This window comes from Fukomys damarensis, unplaced genomic scaffold, assembly GCF_012274545.1.
Source record: "Fukomys damarensis isolate Sample0158 unplaced genomic scaffold, DMR_v1.0_HiC HiC_scaffold_19, whole genome shotgun sequence".
NCBI classification, from domain to species: Eukaryota; Metazoa; Chordata; class Mammalia; order Rodentia; family Bathyergidae; genus Fukomys; species Fukomys damarensis.
This window is the reverse complement of record NW_022900931.1, coordinates 29,466,198-29,486,313: the sequence shown is the minus strand read 5'-3', so window position 1 is coordinate 29,486,313 and position 20,116 is coordinate 29,466,198. Positions and strand designations below refer to the sequence as shown.

The 20,116-nt window shown below is 39.7% G+C and overlaps 1 protein-coding gene across 19 annotated transcripts in view; it reads right to left on the bottom strand.

Annotated features, from left to right (window-relative positions):
- The window catches only part of Dclre1c (DNA cross-link repair 1C), a 41,826-nt gene that overhangs the window by 3,486 nt on the left and 18,224 nt on the right, over positions 1-20,116 (bottom strand). For 18 of the 19 annotated variants that reach the window (XM_010641948.3, XM_033765607.1, XM_033765605.1 and 15 more), the window contains 5 exons: positions 19,249-19,350; positions 11,067-11,203; positions 9,556-9,610; positions 5,509-5,597; positions 3,407-3,501 (listed from right to left, as the gene is read on the bottom strand). In XM_010641948.3, coding sequence (XP_010640250.1) covers positions 3,407-3,501; positions 5,509-5,597; positions 9,556-9,610; positions 11,067-11,203; positions 19,249-19,350 — 478 coding nt within the window. Of the gene's footprint in view, positions 1-3,406; positions 3,502-5,508; positions 5,598-9,418; positions 9,454-9,555; positions 9,611-11,066; positions 11,204-19,248; positions 19,351-20,116 lie in introns of those variants that run through there. The other variant, XM_033765610.1, reaches the window with a different exon arrangement.

Below are 20,116 nucleotides of genomic sequence, written 5' to 3'. Positions count from 1 at the left end.
AAGAGTAACACAAAAATTGCCCAATAAAATGTTTGAAGTGAAAAATGTACGTATATGTGTATATATTAAAGTGATATAAGCTGCTTTTCATACTATATGTGCTTATAGTTTTACAGCTATTACACTACAAAAATACTTTCATCCTTAGCTTGAAACCCCAAGTGTCCTTCCTGTCCCCTATTGTGCTGTGCCCTCCCCTAAAGATTGTGGTCCAACCTCTTCACAGTTCATCTTCAACAATCTTACACAACCGAACTTCAGGGCATTACTCCAACAGTACAGTTACTGTTTTCTCACTGACTGGATCCTATTCAATGTTACTTTTTAAAATTCTCAATGTCACTTCTGAATTTTGTGAATGTAAATGAACATAAAAGGAAATACATTAAAAATGCTAAAGAAAATAATGCGTCATTCTACATAATCTTTTACTTTCTAAAGTATGTACTACTGTTCTAAGAGTAAAGTCATAAAAGGTTTATGATGCTAAGTATAATACTGATAACTATTAAATTACATAGAGGCAAAACATCATAGAACTCAACTTTTTAAAAGATAAGAATGACTTATGAACTCACCCCTCAGATTCTGAGACAGTCTGATTTGAGAAAGGTATACTGACACTGGCTTCAATCAGAACATTCTAAGCATTAAAGTACCTGAAAAACTTACCAACAAACTTGTAGAGATGACAACACTTGGAACAATAATTATAAAGCCCTTGACATACATGGACTGTTAAATATGATGGTGTGGCTTAAAAATTCAACTAAAAACATCTGTAGAGAGAATAAGAGCTATCTGTACAACAAAAGCTATTGAAGTTATTGCAAAAATTGTGCATTAAAGAGCAGTAAGCATAAGAACCTCTAGAAGGAACAAAATGAAAGCTAACAAAAATGAGGCAGGAAGATCAGGAACAAATGAACATTGAGCCTGGGGATTGAACTCAGGTCCTTCTGCTTGTGAGGCAGGCGCCGGAACCACTGAGCTAAATCCCCGGCCCAAGCCAAAAATTCTTAAACTAGTGGCCTGATCTAAAAAGATATTCCTCACCAAAAACAAGCATGGAAGAGGTAGATGTATGAAAGGTACATTTCTTTGTTTCTTTTTTTAAAAGAAGAAAGGACTTCTGGCATGCTATTAGTCTGCAGATGGGGCTTCAAGGAGGTAGCTAAAAGTAAATGAAATCCTGGGGTAGGCCTTTATCCAAGAGGATCAGTATCCTGTTAAGAGACACTAGAGAACTCCCGCCTCCTGCCATGTGAGCACAAGAGAAAGGCCAAAGATAAGCCAAAATAAAAGGCTTCACAATGAGTTACTGTGCTATACTCCATCTTGGACTACTCGCCTCCAGAACTATGACAGAACTGGTGTTTAAGCTCCCTAGTTTGTATTTTGTTACAGCTTTTCAGTCCTTATGTCTTTATCCAAGAGGAAATATGTCCACGTAAAGACTGATACTTGAACTTTTCCTAGTATAATAACTAAAAATGAAATCATCCCAAATGCCCATCAGTGAATAGATAAAATGTGTTATATTCATACAGTGGAAAATGTTTGGCAGTTAAAATGAAGTATTGATATGTAACAGCTAGGTTGAACCTTGGATGCAAAAGCCAGGCACTAAAACCATGTGTTGTATAATTTCACTTATAGGAAATGTCCAGAACAAGCAAATCTATATATACACTACAGGTTGCAATAGTTGAAAAAAGAGTTTATAATATGTGGAAATACTGATGTCAGGTTCTCATGCTCGAAGTAGTACAATCATCTTTTCACTGTATAAATATAGAAGCTGGGGGTGGGTACACAGCTGTAACCCCAGTAGGAGGCAGAGGCAGGAGGAGCACAGAGTACTGGGTAAATGCTGAGGACTGACACACAGAAAAGAGAAAAGGCTGTCCACCACCTGAATGAGTCTCATTTTCACAAAAAGAAACACAAGAAGTAAAACACCCAGATTCTTTCCCACTTTTCAGAGAGCAAACCTTTTTAGTTCAGTAAGTTTGAGCCCAGCCTGGGCAACTTTGTGAGGCCCTGACTCAGAAAGAACAGGAGATGTAGCTTAGTACAGAAGCCTAGGTTCAATCTTAGTACCCAAACAAAAACATGCAAACCACATACCCAATGTTAAAGTCAATATGCTACCCAAAGATTAAATAGAACCAGTATTCACTTGCTCCAAAAAGTAGAAAAAGGAGCAAAGACATGAAATACCTAATCGGATCAATACTTTAAACCTCATTTATGTAAGCATGACAAAAGACAAACTCATTGGCTAGAAAAATCAAAACCCCACAATATGCTGCCTTCAAGAAACCCACTAAAAAAAGTACAGAAATAGAAAAGACATATGCTGGTAATAGTAATCAAAAGAAATCGGAGTGGTCATAGTATCTCGATTTTAAAAAAATTTCAGAACTAAATATTAGGAGGAAAGTCATTTTCTAAAGATAAAGGGGTCAGGACCTCAAGAAGAAGAAAACTTGTGTGTACCTAATAATAGGGCATAATTGTAATTGGAAATTCAGTAAAAAAAATCAGAATACTGAAGCCTTGAACAACATTATCAACTAATTTGACCTACACCATTTTACCCAACAACAGCAGGGCACATATTTCAATAAATGAAACATTTACCAAGGTGGACTATATTCCATAAATCTCAGTAAGTCATACAAGGTTTATTCTCTGACCACAATAAAATTAATTTGGGTAACAACAGAATTATCTTGGGAAAATCTCTCCCAAATTCAATAACAACTTCTAAATAACCTAAGTGTCAAAGGAAAAAAATATAAAATATTCTGAACTGAATTGAAATGACCAATCTGTGGGATGCTGCTTAGGAAGGAAACTTCAGCACTAAGGCATTAGAAAAGGGAGGTCATTACCTAAGGTATCCACCTCATGGCATACTAACTGGTTCTCCACTAAAGCAATGAGAATCCAGAACCCCATCCTCTAAATCTGGCTGCTAAAACCCAGCATTGCTTTGCTCAGACTCTAAAGTTCTGATCTCCACTTCACAGCTGATCTTTGTTTTTCACTTATGAACAAAAGTGGCAACAAAAGGCAAATTACAGAGAAATGTAATACTCTTGGTCAATCTGATGGAAAATGACAATAAAGACTCCATTTTCAGCATTTACTTGTATACCGAGGGAAACATTCAAGGGTAACAACAGCCTATTTCAGGAAGCTGAGAGCTTCACTTGTTTTATGCCGGGAGGAAGACAGGACTCCTGACTACATGCTGAACACAGGAAGGCAAGCTCTTCCTAAGACCGTATGACACGTCTGGCATACAATAGGGCCCGCATCTACTCTGCCAAAGGCTACTTTTACCAGACCAGAACAATACGAAAGCCCACACCATTGCACCCAGGACCATTCTTACCTGAATCTAGATGGACTGTTCTAGCTCTCTTCAGTTTTCCGAGTGGTTTATACTTTGGCTCAATATTTTGGGAAGACCGGCATAAAGGCTTTAAGCTGAAATGAATCAGAATATTTGAGGTTTTTTTTTTGTTTGTTTTGAAAAGCTGCTGGAAAGCAAGCATCATATATGGAGATGACAAAAGCCTGACCATAGGGGAAATCATACAAATACTTTCAAGAGCTGAAAGCAGTGTTTAATAATTAAAATCACTTTGGACTCGCAAGCACAAGGACCCAAGTTTGATCCCTGGTACAAAAAAAAAGAAGCTAAATAAAATCACTTCAATATAATGAAGTGGTAAATATAAGCACTTAAATACAGCACAGAAGATGCCTATCTAATAGGAGTGAGAGCAACATATTCAGTAAAGAAAAATTTTATCCACGCAATGAAGAAAATTAGGTCTCTGTCTAAAACACTTATGTAACACAAGGCCATCTTGTGGCATTGAGGAAATACAGAAAGTGCTAAGTGCTCCTTCTCCTTGTCTAATGAAGTTTACTTAGATCTCTCAGGGTTTTGGAAAACCACAAATTTGATCTCTTCATTTGGAGTCATAGACTGAAAGCCCAAATTCAGAAATAAAATTTGAAGGGTTACAGCACCAAGTACTGCCAGCTGCCAGAATCCTGGAGAATTACTCCACTTGAACACAGCATGAAGCTCCCATTTGAAACTGATCTACAGCCACACCAACTTTACATCTTCCCCTGTGCTCTCATGTCAACAAATGTCCCCCGGTCCGTGAGTTCACCCCTCTGTTCTGTGACTACTTCTCTCGGCAGTCAGTCCAACTGTTCTCCTTGGATAACTTCTTAAAGTGAGGTTACTTTCTAGCTAATACCTACAACAGATTGCCTGGTGCAAGTGCAAGAGTGGGAAGTATTCACTTGAACAAGTGTCCCAAGTGATTCTTATGTATAATCAAACTTAATTCTATAAGCTATTTAAATATCAGCTACTTCAAAATCAAGCTCCTTAATTTTGTTGCCTCTGGTTACCATCTGATCCATAATTTTCCCTGCAGTATCAAACTTTTTAAATAGACTTATCTCAGTAGTCTCCAGGTCCTCTCCTTTTAGCCACTTCTCAAGGTCTGGCCTCTTACCTCACAAGTTTACTGAAAGTACTCTCACTGAGCACATACAAATGACCTAGTTACTGAGGCAGCAGGAGACTTCGTGGTCCCCATATTATTTAGCTCCTCAAAAGATACCTCTTGACACCCTCTACTTGGCCTTTCATGGTCCTTCACTGTCTTGGTCCTCTGCCTCCATCTCATTCCAGCTTCTCTTTTTAAGGCAATGTTGATATCTTGCCTCTGCTTTTTCTCCCCACCCTCTCTTGGCAATTTTCTTTGTCCTTGTGGTTTCTGTTATTGCTTATGCTGCCAATCTAATTCTGTGGCAGGATTCAGGACTTCTGGAGGTATGGGTTGCCTCTAGAGTTCCCGAATCCTACCTTCCACTTGCAAGCCTGGTCTTGTATGTCCTCATCAAAGTCTCTGGGGCAGATTCCCTAACAGTTCTTCATGATCCATAGCAACTCGTACATGGAGCGCCTTTTACACTTGTCCCTTCCAAACACTCAGGAGCTCTTTCTGTGTAAGATTTATCTTAGTCAACTGGGATCCATCCCAAGCACAGGGCCTAACAGCTGGCACTCAAACACATAATTCATGAAGTGACTAATAGTAAGATGGCATGGACTGCATGAAACCTTTCAGTAAATACCTTTACTAACCACCTACTTGGTGCTTATCTCCAAGTTTCTGAGAAACTGACAAGTAGGCATCCGTGCACATTCCTACACTGATGAGCAATCACCAGTTACAGACGTGATAGGGCAAAGATTACACTGCAAGTAGCAGAGCTAGGATTCAGCCCAAGACAAACTACATTCTGCCACAATTATAAATGAAAGGGGAAAAAAAATCAATATAATTTCAAAAACATTACAGTAGAAACAGGTTCTACATTTGTAAACTTTCAGGCAAAATTATCCAAGTCTGTTTCCAAGCCAAGAGAGCAGCACAAGTCCCACAGGCAGTAACTACTCACATTTCTCTAACTTTATCCAGAGTTGTGCCTACTGGAATGACATTTGGATACACATTCACAGGACTGATGTAACTCAAGAAATCTTTAATCTAGAAGGAGAATAACACAGGTCAGCTATCTCTATGATGCTCACTTATGTTAGAGAAGATAAAGGCAGGTCAGGGGTAAGAGAAGCAGTGCTTCTCAAGGCTGGCTGTATATGGGGATCCCGTAAGAAAAAGAAACATTAATACCCAGGCCTCACTGCCCCAAATACAACACTGTGCTAATGGGCCTGAGAACCAGAACATCTAAACTCTGTCAGTTGGTTCTGCTCCACAGCAGAAGCTCCTCTGAGAGCTTAACTAGTAGGACAAAAAGAGGCAGCTCACTGATCTATTATGGAGTACTAGGGATTGGACCAGGATATCCTGCATGCCAGGCAAGTGCTCTACCACTGAGCTGAGTCCCCTAACCCCTTTAAAATCTGATTTTGAGACAGGATCTCACTAAAATTGCCAAACCTGGCCTGAAACTAGTGATCCTCCTCCTAAGCCTCCCAAGTACCTATGCATTGATGGCATTTTGCTTTTTTTTTTTTTTTTTTAATAAGACATGGTTTCCCTATGCAGGCTGGCCTCAAACTCCTCACAGTGACCTCCTGCCTCAGCCTCCCAAGTGCTGGGATTACAGACATGGGCCACCATCCACCATGCCTGGCACATTTTCCTTTCTTTCTTGGTGTTTTTTTGTTTTGTTTTGTTTTGGTTTTTGGTTTTTGGTTTTCTTTTTTTTTGGTTTTTTGAGACAGGGTCTCACTATGTAGTTGAGACTGACCTGGAACTCACTATGTAGCCCAGGCTGGTCTCGAACTCACAGCGATCCTCCTGTCTCAGCCTCCTGAGTGCTGGGATTACAGGTGTGCGCCACCACACCTGGCTACACTTTGCATTTTTAAATACAACATTAGTTTCCTTATCTAAGAAGGTTACCCACACTTAACAAATTTCCTTTGAAGAGTTAGAATATAGCTGAGTATAACTCTAATACACATAGGAAAACAAAAGTCTTAGAATTGTATCTTGGAAATCACTTGATTTTTTCAAATGGTTTATTCTTTTCGGCCAAACACTGCTTTGGACGCCAACCCTGGGTGGGGTGGGGGACTCCAACCACTCCTGCCACATGCTGGTCCTGGAGTCACCAAGGAAAGCATAATGCAATCAGCCTGAATGGAGGACACTCCGCTTTCAGAGCCCACACAGCAGGGCCAGCCGCAGTGGTGCTCACAGGTCTCCCACAACCAGTTTGAGGCAGTTTGCCTCCGCCTCCCTCCCCTGCAGGGTCTGGAGCACCGGCAGCCCATCGTGCCGGATGCTGTTGGCACACAGGATGCACAACGGATGAGCACACAGTGCCCCTGAAAGAGAAAATGCTGTGCTCACCAGGCGATGAGCTGGCACGGTGTGAGCACACCGGCTCCAGAAGGAAGCACTGCACCCTAGGCCCACTCTTCCTCAAGGCTGCACACAGGGCTGCCTTTTCAAACAAGTCTACATGAGCACACTGACAGGCAAAGCCTGCGCTAATACCTTCTGCAAAGTTGAGAATGCTAAGCAGGAACTCCGCAACTGTTCCTCACATCTCTACAACCAAGATGAACCTCAACTTTGTCATTTCCTAGGCCTTGGCAAGCTCGTGAGTTCAGTGAAGCCACTTAAAGGCTGTGTCAGACTCTTTCCCTCAAGTACAGACTGCACAGGACATGTGAGGCGCTTGGCCCAGTACCTGACTGATGCCTGAAGAAAGGTTCAGGAAAACTATTCATTACAACATAAAGATTGTTACTCCCTTCTGCAACTGAAATTACTGGGGGACAGAGTCATAATTAGCATCCACCTTTCCAAAAAAGGACCAATCAAGAGGCAAGACCGCTGCCTGCCTCGCAAGCACAAAGGCCTGATTTCTATCCCGGTACAAAAAAAAAAAAAAAAAAAAACAGCAAGGGCCCAGGAATTAATAAACACTGATAAAAAAAAAAAAAAAAAAAAAAAAGCAGCAAGGGCCCAGGAATTAATAAACACTGACTGTAACTCTATTTTTTAAATGTCTACTTCACCAAGGGAAAAGACAAAAATATCTGTGGATTAGGCAATTCTCATAATCAATGCTTTTGTACCTTAAGAGGGGTATACAAATAGAAACCATTACTTGCTCACCTACTAGCTACTTGATTTGCACAAGCAACCCAAGTTTAAAGCTAGGCATGATGGCACAAACCTATCATCCCAGCACTCTAGGAGACTGAGGCAGGAGGATCACAAGTTTGAGCTCAGCATAGAAAACTTAGCAACTTAGTGAGACTCTTTCTCAAAATAAAACTTTGTTTAAAAAAAAAGGGGGCTGATAGTGTAGTTCAGGGCAGAGGCCCTGGGTTCAATCCCCAATACTGAAAAAAAAACAAACCCAGGTTAAGGATAATAGAAGTCTAAGGCTTTTGAAGGGAATAATGATATAGAAAAAAGTCAACCTTATACCAGATTCACTACTCCTCAGAGATGAAGGGGCCACAAGGACAGAAAAAGACACCCAAAAGAGGACCATCCTCTCTTACACAAGCAAGTTGACAGTCCGTCACCAGTGTCTGCCTAACACAAGACTTTAATACAGTCAATTCTCAGTAATTACATTCTATAATGTCACCACTAATATTCATTTAGCAAATACCGAACCACTGCTGCTGGGGGAAAACTGTATAGGGCTAGATTCCTGAAAATTTCTAGTTTGATCAGCCAATCGATACATAACCTTCTCTTATGTGTTTCTGCTTTTATATATATAGATATATATATACACATGCACACATTTATACTGTTTATTCCTCAACATTGAACTCATATAGCAAATAGCACTGTAACTCAGGCCTGAATGGAGTTTATATATGTATGTGATGTGATCAAAATACACAGGGAAGGCTTAAATTTTTGAAATGTATTACAGTAAAAGAAACATTGCCATTAAGCCCTCTCAAAATACTTCTCACAGGGAACACACTTATCCAATGGTTCTTGCCATTTCCTGCAGCAGTTTTGGAAGTGTTCTTTCATGAGTGTCTTTATGAGACAGGATAATACAGTGAATGCTGCTGCCCAGTGTCATCTAACGGAAAGGCAGACTCTTAAAAACATCACAGCATAGCCTTGTCTACCTAATTCATCACTCTGGCACTGTGCAACTCCCTCAAAGTCAAAATAACCATGAAAGATGTTTGGAAGCAATTCAGGACATCAAGACAGTCAGAAAGGGGCAAGGATGATGGGTAAGTGTGCTGGAAGGAAAGGCAGTCTTTCCAGAGGCACTGATGCAGTGTCTTCTTTTACTGTAATAACTTTTAAACATTTAAACCTTTACTGTATTTTTGACCACACCCACACGGTCACTGTAAGATGTCGCCGCCTTCTTGAATTCAGGCACACTACACAGGACTTCAGCACCTCGCTTGGGGCCATTTCAAATGGTGAAATCACCAAAAAAGGGCACAAAAGTAAGAAAAACATGGCATTCTATAGGTCATAAAATGACTCCTGTTTACAGCAGGAGATCAGACACGAAGAGGTAGAGCACTGCCTTGTTCCCCTGGAGCTGGGAACACGCATGTAGATGACTAGAATCTTTCTACTCTCCTCTTAACTTCAAATATCTCCTGAAGCCCAGAGGGGATTAATGTTGGGGTTGCAGATAAACTATAGCAAGAAAACACAGAAATGCAGGATCCACATGTAGTGAGAGTCAATTTTTAGCAACTTACAGGGAATGACATTTAAGTAGTATGACATGGCAGGGTGTGATGGCGCCCGCCTGTAATCCCAGCACTTGGGAGGCTGAGGCAGGAGGATCGCTGTGAGTTCGAGACCAGCCTGGGCTACATAGTGAGTTCCAGGTCAGTCTCCACTACATAGTGAGACCCTGTCTCAAAAAACCAAAAATAAATAAATAAATAAATAGTACGACATGCTCTGGACCAAGCAATAATAGTCAGCAAAGGTTGAGTTTACAGGATCCCCTTACCTCACTGTAGGAGGAGTGAAAAGAAAAACAAGCTCTGTATGAACTCTCTCCGGTCCTAAAGAGAAATGAAAACACAAATACAAGAGTCACATACAACACTAAGCTAAGTTCTAAACTCTGACCTTTCCCAATTAGGCTATTCCAGTTTGAAATCACCCTATAATCAGGAACTTTTTGGGGTAAAACTGAACTTTTTCCAGAAATGGAAATCTGTTGTAGGCATACTAAACAGCCAAGGCAAGGGAACACTGCTAAGATAGTAGGATGGAAACTCCACTCTATCAAGGGCTTCTATTCTCTTTTATCTTCTCTCTCTCTCTCTCTAAGTTTATTGGTACATTTTAGGGATACAGTACAGTTACATTCATTATTGGGATCTTGTACCTTTACACAGGGTCTTGGTTCTCATTTTTTCCCCTTATCCCTGCCCTCCCTTCACCCCTCTCCCCTCCCCATTTACAAACACTTTATTTCCATTTTTTCATTTTCTCCTATATTTTTTTCTTTTCCCTTATTACCTTTCCCCTACCCTTCCCACTTTCCCTACACCTTTAGCCCTTTCTTCCTATTTCACATTGTCAATTACGTCATTAGGATCTTATGTACCATTATAGTTTTTCACACCAGAGAAACTATTCGGTATTTACACATGTGTGGAAGGGCTTCTGTTATCTATGATGTCATTTTTTAACTCATTCAAGCACTCTGATGTCTTCTGATTTCAACAGTCTACCTTCTCACTAGCGGTGGCCTCCAGATATACTGTCTAATATGCTAAGGCAGGCTTGGAGTATCGTGCTTAAAGATATTACTTCCCATAATTATAGTATAGCCTCTTCTTGGGCTTAGGCTACAGTATGTTTACATTAAACTACATCAAACTTTTGTTTTTCTTACCAGGGATGGAACCCAGGGGCACTGTACTGCTGAGCTACATTTCCAGGTTTTTATTTTTATTGGGCGACAAGGTTTAAACTGCCCAGGCTGGCTTTAAACTTGTATCCTCCTACTTCAGCCTCCTGAGTTGCTGGGATTACAGACATGTTCCACAGTTTTGGCTCCTGTCTAGATTTCCCCCAAAGCCTCATGTGGTCACACGTGGGGCATTTTCAGGGGTGTCTGGATCTAGAGCCTGTGATGCTGGGATTCATTCATGGTGCAATGGGAGGATCAAGGGTACTGGGGTTACGGGTGTGAGTGCTGCCTGTCCTCAGTAGCCTGGGTAAGATAGAAGGGACCAAAAGAGCTGTGGTCGACCCTTACTTGCCTTGCTACCTTCTGCTCACCATGAATTATTCCCCCTCTGCCAGCTACCCTGCCTTGGAGCCAGCCAAGAATGGACTGAAACCCCTACAAACTGTAAACCAAACGAACCTTTCCTCCTTTAACTTTGGTGTGGGGTATTTTGTCGCACCAACAAGAAAAGTAACTAAGACCAGCACCGTGCCCAGCTTGGATCAAACATTTTTATCTCCAGGTCTCTCAGAAGACCTATAGCATCGCTCTCTTACCTCACAATTACATTTGTTTTCCTGGATCTTTCTCCAAACCACATGGTGGATGGCTTAATGCTGATTGTGTGGAGTGGAATTTTATTCTTGGAAGTAATTCCACAGGGTAATTTATTCCACTGACAATATTCCTCTGCCTAGAACAGATTTTAAAAATATAGAAACATATATTTTCAACAAAGCTGTTTGTAGTCAGCATCTCAAAAACAAGTGTAGGTAAGTTTTCAGACATGAAAGAAACACAAACCTAAGGACCCAATCAGATCATTTCAAAGTGAGAAACATTCTACAGAACAACTGGCCTGGACTCTTCAAAGCCATCAATATGAGGAAAGGGAATTACACACACACACACACACACACACACACACACACATGCACACACAAATATAACTGCACAAAGTCCACAAACTCAAGTTAAAATATACAGTTTACCAATACTCAAACATCATTACTTACCTGTAGCTCTGTCTGAACACTCCATGTTGCTAAGAATTCTTTTCTGTGTAAAATCATGCTTTATTATAAGGGCCAAACAATGAAAGTATTTTGTCTAAAGGGGGCAATATTACTATCATAATTTTGATTTAATTTATAAATGCAGTGCTTACTAAAAAAAAGTTACTCAGCATTTGAAAGCTAAGATATTTGAAACTTTAGAGAGAAATTAGAATCATTCATTTCACTGCATTAGAAGGTAACTAATTAGTCTTAAAATGAAAAAGAAAATTAAAGGAAAATTCAAACTGGAAGCAGATCCAAGGCATTTAGTAACAGGAGAGGTTTCTGGGATCATTAAAAACCAGTATCAACAAAAAAAGCTGAAAGATTGAAGGAAATTACATCTAAGTATTTTTCAAATGAGTACAAGAAAAGTAAAATTTATAAATTTGCACATGAGTTTCAAGAATAAACAGCAGTTAAAAAAAAGAATAAATGGCAGTAGAACTGGGTGTGGTGGCACACACCTATAATCCTAGCATTTGGGAAACTGAGGCAAGATCTCAGAAAGTTCCATGCCAACCTGGGTCGACACAGTGAATTCAATGTCAGCCTGAACTACATAGGGAGACCCTGTCTCAAAAGACAAACAAATAAAATAAACAGCAGTAGAGACTTCTGCGAAGATGGCAGAGCAGTAAACAGCAATAAACCAGCCTCTGCAAGATCTGGAGTCCAGACAATGGAAAAAGACAACTGAGCAGAAAGGAGGTGGATGCCAGGGACTCACGGAGAGTAAGATGGGAAAATTAGAGCACACAGAGAAACAGAAGAGACAGACCACAAGACAAAAAAAAGAAGGACAAACTGCACTTTCTCCCCTGCTCCTGGCTTGTGGCAATAGAAAGGAAGATCCAGCCTATAGAACAGGGAAGTCAGGCGAACCTCTGCAGGGAATGCACCAGTGAAACACAGCTGTAGGCCTACACAGTACAAACGCTGACGAGCGACTCCAGTCCAGGCATCTGCCACATCCCCTGAGAGTGCTGGGTAGGACGACTAGGGAGGGGCCAACAGAATATGAGAATGGTAACAGCCGTGGGCTGGCTTCATCCCAGGGCTCCCAGTGTCTACTCCCACAGTGACTGGGTGAAGGACAACCATGGGAGATGGCCAGGGTCAGGGAGCCATAGTAGGGTTGGCAGAGACACAGTGTTATAAGATACATGACTCAGGCCCACCACCACGGCCAAATCCAACTTGAATTTCTATGGATATGAAAGTCCCAGAACTGGCACCACATCCTCCTCCTACTGCCAACTTTCTGGGATTAACCAAAAGGGATCTGGGCTCGGACTGTCTCTCTTGTCTAGCAACAGCAGAGTCACATACTGAATTGGATATTACCAGAAAACTGTATACCTCAGAAGATAACCAGAAAGAAATTTATTATTTTTTCTTTTTCTTTGTTTTTGGTCTTTTAAAAATTTTTATTCATTTTTCCTTTTTTTAATTGCTTTTTGTGTGTGCGTGTGTGACTGTGAACATGGTTTTTATTTTTTGTTTCTTTTCCCCTTCTTTCCTTCCCTCCTGTCTTCTTTGCCAGTTTCCCGAGGCTTGGGTAATCTTCTCCTGTCCTTCAGCCTTGCTTCTAATCTTTTTTTTTTCTTCTTTCATTCCTCTATATTTTCTTCTCCCTTTTAAGTTTTCTCTCCATAGGGTAAAACCACTCTATTCAGTGGATATTTACTATAAATACTTTTCTGATTTGTCTTAGATTTTGTTATATAACTACATATGTTAGTGACCTCTCTCTCATTACTAAGACAAAATACCTGACAAGTTAAAGTGAAGGGGTTTAATTGGCTTAACATTTGTAGAGATTTTAGTCCGTAATCAGCTGGCTCCAAGGCTGGGATGGCAAACAGGCCTCACAGAGGAGAAACAACATGGCGCACAAGGCAGCAAAGGTAATGAGAGGGTTCAACAGCATCTTTCTGCCCCTTTATCTTATTCAGACTGTTAGGATGCCAAACCAGTCACTCATATGTAGTGGTTTAGTAATTACACACCCTTAACCTCAGCATCACACATTCCAGATTCTGCTACCTCTGAAAAAGAAAGTCCCACCTCATCTGCATGAGGCATTGGGAGGACATCTAAACACAAACCATAACACTATAAATCTTTTACCTAGGATTAAAGGCAGCAAATTGTTAGTTATCACAGTTTGTTATTTTCCAGTCTGTGTTTCATGCTTACTGTTATTACTGACTGTACTACTTTTGCCAACGTTGTTGTGATCAATTGACCTTCCTTGCATGTCAATACCTAGATTGTGTGGGCATCACAAAAAATACTGCAGCCCAGTACCAAAGAACTTAGCACCAGGCCAAACAGGCTGCAACTTTCATGCCTACCTAATAAATAGAAAAGGTAGGATCCTGGGACAGACTCAAAGTCAAAAAGCCAGCTACACCTAGAAAACATCTCTGAAAATTAATCATTTCTCTAACAGGTCTTGATACTAATAATAAAGCTACCTACCATAAGCAGTTTTGACATCTCAACACAGAAAACAAACAAACATTTAAAAAAAACCTAAAAAACAAAAAATATAAAATTAAAAAAACACAGAAGAAACATGCAACACAACTCATCTAAGGCAAATCCAAGGAGCACAGAGGTAGAAGAAACCAAAAGGCACCCAGCTGAACGTTCTGAAATGGTAGGAGCAAAAGTAACAAAACAGATGAAGAAGTCTCTTGACAAAACCAAAACAAATAAGTATACAGATAAAGAGATGATGACCATAAGGAAGGAAACAGTAAATCTAGAGGAGATACGGATTAAAAAAATAAAGGTACTTAGGAAAGACAGGGAAGCCATGAATGCCCAATGAAGAAAAGAACTGGATGCCATCAAACAGATGAAAAAACAGATATCTAGGAGATTAAAAATTCAACTGAAAGTATACGCAGCAGTCAACTGATGTGAAGACAGGAGAAAGGGCTGTGGCTAGTGAGCATCAAATGAAAGACTGCTTAAAAACAGTAAAGAATCATGAAAAATCAACCCAACAGTTCCTGGAAGATGCAAAGAAGAGTAAGATTAATCAGAGTAATGAAAACTCAACATAACACAAAATACACAAAAACTTGTTCACAGAGGTAATAGCAGAAAACTTTCCAAGCATGGAAAAGAAAAACAACTTGACATACAGATAAAGCATATATAACCCTAAATAGCCAGGATCAGAAAAAAACTGCAATAAGCCATATAATAGTCAAGATTCCAGAAATTCAACACAAGAACAGAACATGAACAACTGTTAAAGAAAAAAAACATATTATCAATACAGGAAAACCCATTAGAATCACAGCAGACTTCTCAACACAAAAGCATAAGTCAAGGAGAGCTTGGAGCAAAGTGTTTCAAGCCCTAAAAGAAAACAGCATGCAAACAAGATTGATGTATCCCACAAAGTTATCTTTTGAAAATGATGGAGAAGTAAGGTACTTGCATGGTAAAGAACACCTGAAGAAATTCATGACCACCAGACCAGTGCTCCAAAATGTCCTGAAGGATATTCTAGAAAAAGACAATTCCAAGAATCTCAATAGAATGAATGTATGAGGTACAGCACACAATTAAATACAAGAGAAGAAAAAAGGAACCAACAAGAAAACAATACAATGACAAGAATATCTATCAATTATAACCATTAATGTGAATGGTCTCAACAATCAAACAAAAAATTAACAAATATTAGAGTTGCACCAAAACTTTGAATAAATAGACTCAGCAGATACCAACAGAGTGTTCCACCCAAAAACAACAGAATATATATTCTTCTCAGCAACACACAGGACTTTCTCCACATAGGGCCAGGGATTTAGCTCAGTGGTTCCGCTGCCTGCCTCGCAAGCACAAGGTCCTGAGTTTGATCCCCAGTACCAAAGAGAGAAAGAAAGAAAAAATACTATTGCAAAATAGACCACATATAGCTCATAGAACATGCTTAAGTAAATGCAAAGGAACTGAAATTATCCCATGCATACTATCAGATCATAGTGTAATGAAATTAGAAATCAATGGCAAAAAAATGTAAAAACCACATAAACACATGCAAATGAAACACAATATCCTCCTGAACAACTGATGGGTCACAGATAAAATTAAAGAAATGAGACAGGTTCTACAATTAAACAAGAATAGCAACACGACATCCTGGAACTTATGAGATACAATGAAAGCAATCCTATAAGGGAAGTTTATAGCTATGAATTCTCCCATTAGAAAAACAGAGTGAGCTCAAATAACCTAATGTCGAACCTCAAGCTTCCAGAAAAAGCAGAAGTAGTTAAACCCAAAGCTCCTACAAGGAAGGAAATTATAAAGATCAGAGCACAAAGTGATACGATTCAAACTAAGAATACAAAGAAATAATGAATCAGAGAGTTGGTTCTATGAAAAATTAAATAAAGTAGACAAATTCCACGCCAACCTTATCAGAAAAAGGAAAGAAAAGACCCAAATCCATACAATTTGGAATGAAAAGGGAAAAACTGCAATCCATTCTACAGAAATCCAGATGATTGTCAATACTTTGAGAACCTGTACTCTAATAAGATGGAAAGCTCAGAAAAAATGGACAGATTACTAGATACATACAAATTACTAAAGGTGAACCAAGAAGATAGACAAATACTAAATAATTTAATATCAGTCAATGCAATTGAAGAAATAATTTAAAACTACCAACAAAGAAAAGCCAGGGTCCAGATGGATTCATTGCTGACTCCAATAAAAACTCTAGAGATCTAATACAACTCCTCAATACTAACACTATTTCTCAAACTCTTTAATGAAACTGAAAGGAAAATGATACTTCCAAAGTCACACCTACAGGCAAGCATTACCCTGATACCAAAACCAGAGGAAGGATTCAATCAAAAAAGAACTACAGGCCAATCTTAATGAGCACAGATGTAAAATCCTCAATAAAATACTGGCAAATAATGCAGCAAATCATCAAAAAGATTATACACTATGACCAAGTGGGATTTATCCCACGGAGGCAAGCGTAGTTCAAAATACACAAATCGATAAATGTAATATGCCACATTAACAGAATCAAGGACAAAAACCAGGGCCGGGGATTTAGTTCAGTGGTTCCACACCTGCTTTGCAAGCACAAGGTCACGAGTCCAATCCCCAGAACCAAAAACAAACAAACAAAAAGAACAAAAAGCACATGATCATCTCAATACAGAAAAAGCATCTAACAAAGTTCAACAGCCATTTGTGATAAAAACCCTATGAAAATTAAAATAGAAGGTTGTTAGCTCAATCTGATGAAAGCCATCTATGACAAACCAACAACCAACATCATACTAAATGGTCAAAAGCTGAAAGCTTTCACTATAAAATGAGGGAGAAGACACGAATGCCCATTATCACCACTTCTGTTCAATGTAGTTCTAAAAACATTAGCCAGAGCAATTAGACAAGAGAAAGAAAGAAAAGGAATATGATAGGAAAGGAAGAAGTTAAATTATCATTATTTGCTGATGACATGATACTTTACATAGAAGACCCCAAAACTCCAAGTCTTAGAATTGTTAACCAAATTTGGCAGCACAGCAGGATACAAAGTCAACACTCAAAAAGCAACAGCATTTCTGTACACAAATAAACTCACTAAAAGAGAAATTAGGGAAACAACACCTTTCACAATAGCCTCAAGAAAAATTAAATACTTAGGAATCAATCCAATAAATGAAACATTTATATACTGAAAAGTGGAGTACTCTGAAAAAGAAGATCACAGAGGATATCAGAAAAGGGAAAGATTTTCCTTGTTTTGGATAGGAAGAACCAATATAGTCAAAATGGCAATACTTCCAAAACTGTTATACAGATTTAATGCAATCCCAAACATAATACCAATAGCATTCCTCACAGAACTAGAGAAAACAATCCTAAAATTCATATGGAACCAGAAGAGAACTAGTATAGCAAAATCAATTCTGGGCACCAAGGACAAGGCCAGGGGGCATCATAATCTCCAATGTAAAGTTATATTACAAAGCTACCATGATAAAAACAGCATGACACTAGCAAAGAAAAAGACTCAAGGATCAATGAAACCAAGTAGAAGGTGCAGAAACAAATCCAAGAACACTCAGTCACCTTCTCTTTGGCAAAGGACCCAGACACCTTCACTTGAAGAAAGGCTCTTTAATAATGATGCTGGTAAAACTGGCTTCCCACATGCCAAAAATTTAATCTAGACCCAATCTCACCATGCACTAAATTAAAATCAAGATACATCAAAAATCTAAATATTAAAACAGTAACACTAAATCTGCTAGAAGAGTATAAGAAGAACTCTTGAAGACATAGGTGTAGGCAAAGATTTAAAGAACAAAACCCTAGTTGGGTAAGAAATACTATAATTAACAACTGGGATCTCATCAAGTTAAAAAGCTTTTGTAAAGCGAAAGAAGCCACCAACAGAGTGAAGAAACAGCCCACAGAACAGGGAAAAAAATTGTACCAGCTATTCCTCAGACAAAGGACTAATATCTACAATATATAATTTAAAAATATCAAATCCCCCCAAATTTAAAGACCCAATGCAGAAGCGGGCATCTAAAATGAAGACTCTTCTCAGATGAAGAAGTACAAACAGCAAATATACATTCAAAGAAATGTTCAATGGTCATCCAAGAAATACAAATTAAAACAACACTGAGATTTCCACTTCATTACAGAAAGAATGGCTAAGATCAAGAAATCAACCAATAACAAATGCTGGCTAGGCGGCAGGGAAAAAGGAACCCTTCCCATTGCCGGTGAGGGTGTAACCTGGTATAACCACTGAGGAGATTCCTCAAAAACTAAAACTACAGGTTCCATTTGGCCCAGCCGTGCCCCTCCTAGGTATCTTCTCGAAAGTTAAAAACATCAGACAACACTGATACATGCATACTCATGTTCACAGCAGCACACTTTGTAATAGCTAAATCTTGGAAATAGCACACATGCCCATCAATAGATGGATAAAGAAAATATGGTTTTTATGTACAATGGAGTACTACTCTTCCATAAAGAAGAATAAACTTGAATTATTTGTAGGAAAATGAATGCACCTTGAGACCATAATCTTAAGTCAAAGAAACTGGACACACAAGTTTAAATACCGTGTGAAAACCTTACGGGTGAATCAGGAACAAAATGGAAGGTAGATATTGGGAAGGAGGAAGAATATGTTCACATGGGAAGGGGAGCAAGGGAAAATGGAGAGGGGAAGGGAAAAAGAGTGGAAGGAAACATGGAAACAAAGCCTTGGTAAATGGGGAGAAGGGTTGGAAGGGGGAGGGAATGGGGAAACGCACGGGTAAACATTCCCTATCGTAAACATGATCATTACATACAGCCCATATGTATTAAAATCTAAAAAAATACAGTAGCAGGAGCCTATGAACAAGTTTACTTATATTATAAGCTCATCTTACTAATGCACGTTGTCAAATGTATAGAAATGGATACTGACTGTGAAGCCTATGTTCATGGGACACAGTCATGCAGAGCGGCCTGACCGCTAGCTTTCAACTCAGGGTGGGTCGGAGCCTCGGCTTTCACGTCTGTAAGGTGACAAGCCTCCAGATGGCATTGCTGAGGTCCTCTTTCATAGATCACACACACAGCACGGGCACAGTCATCTCACAGCTACCTTGGGATGGCGACAGGCGTGGATCTGGGTGCCGCGGTCCGTGGTGAGGTGGTGGAGGATATCGGGCATGTTTCTGAACATGTCCAACTTGTCCACGTGAACCTACAGAAAATGACACATGCACACTATTACCTGGAATGTTTTTCCGAAGAACGAACTGTTGAAGGGTAAGCGAGCGAACTTCCTCATCGTCACCCCACGCTCGTTAACATCCTGCCAGGAGGCAGAGGCAAAGGGCCCAGCCTGTTCATGACTTCCTCGGATTTACGCTGCACCGTCCTCCAGCCCTCCCAGCCTTCGACTCACTTTCGGTGTGCACACGCCACACGTTAGGCTCCATTCGCAACCCTGGGTTTGCAAGGTGACTTCCCTCCTCTCGCAAAGGGGGTGGTGGGGAAGAAAGCGTACTCAGAAGCAGGGGACCAGATCCCCGCATCAGCCCCTCACTGGGTTAAGGAGGATACACAAATACTTCTCAAACGAGGCCACCCCTAGAGTTACAGGGCTGATCCCTTTTACAGTGCTAAACCCATGTGTGTGAGGTTCACTTAAGCGTATCTTCTAAGTACTTCAAAGTAAGTGAAAAGCACCTACATGCACATGAGGATTAAGCTACGGTAAAAGCAAGCATTTTCATTGTGGTGTCTGAGTAACAGGTTAGAATTATGTCAAATTGCTGTGCTAATTGTTACCAAGATAATACAAGTATAGTCACTTCCTTAACCTGTGTAGCTACTTGTTTACTAATGACCAATAAAAAGCAACAGTGAAATTCATTTTTTGGCTCCCTCAGGAAGAAACAAAAGGTTAACTTCTGAGAGGTACAAACAGAGCTATAAAAACTCATTTTCACAAAAAAAAAAAAAAA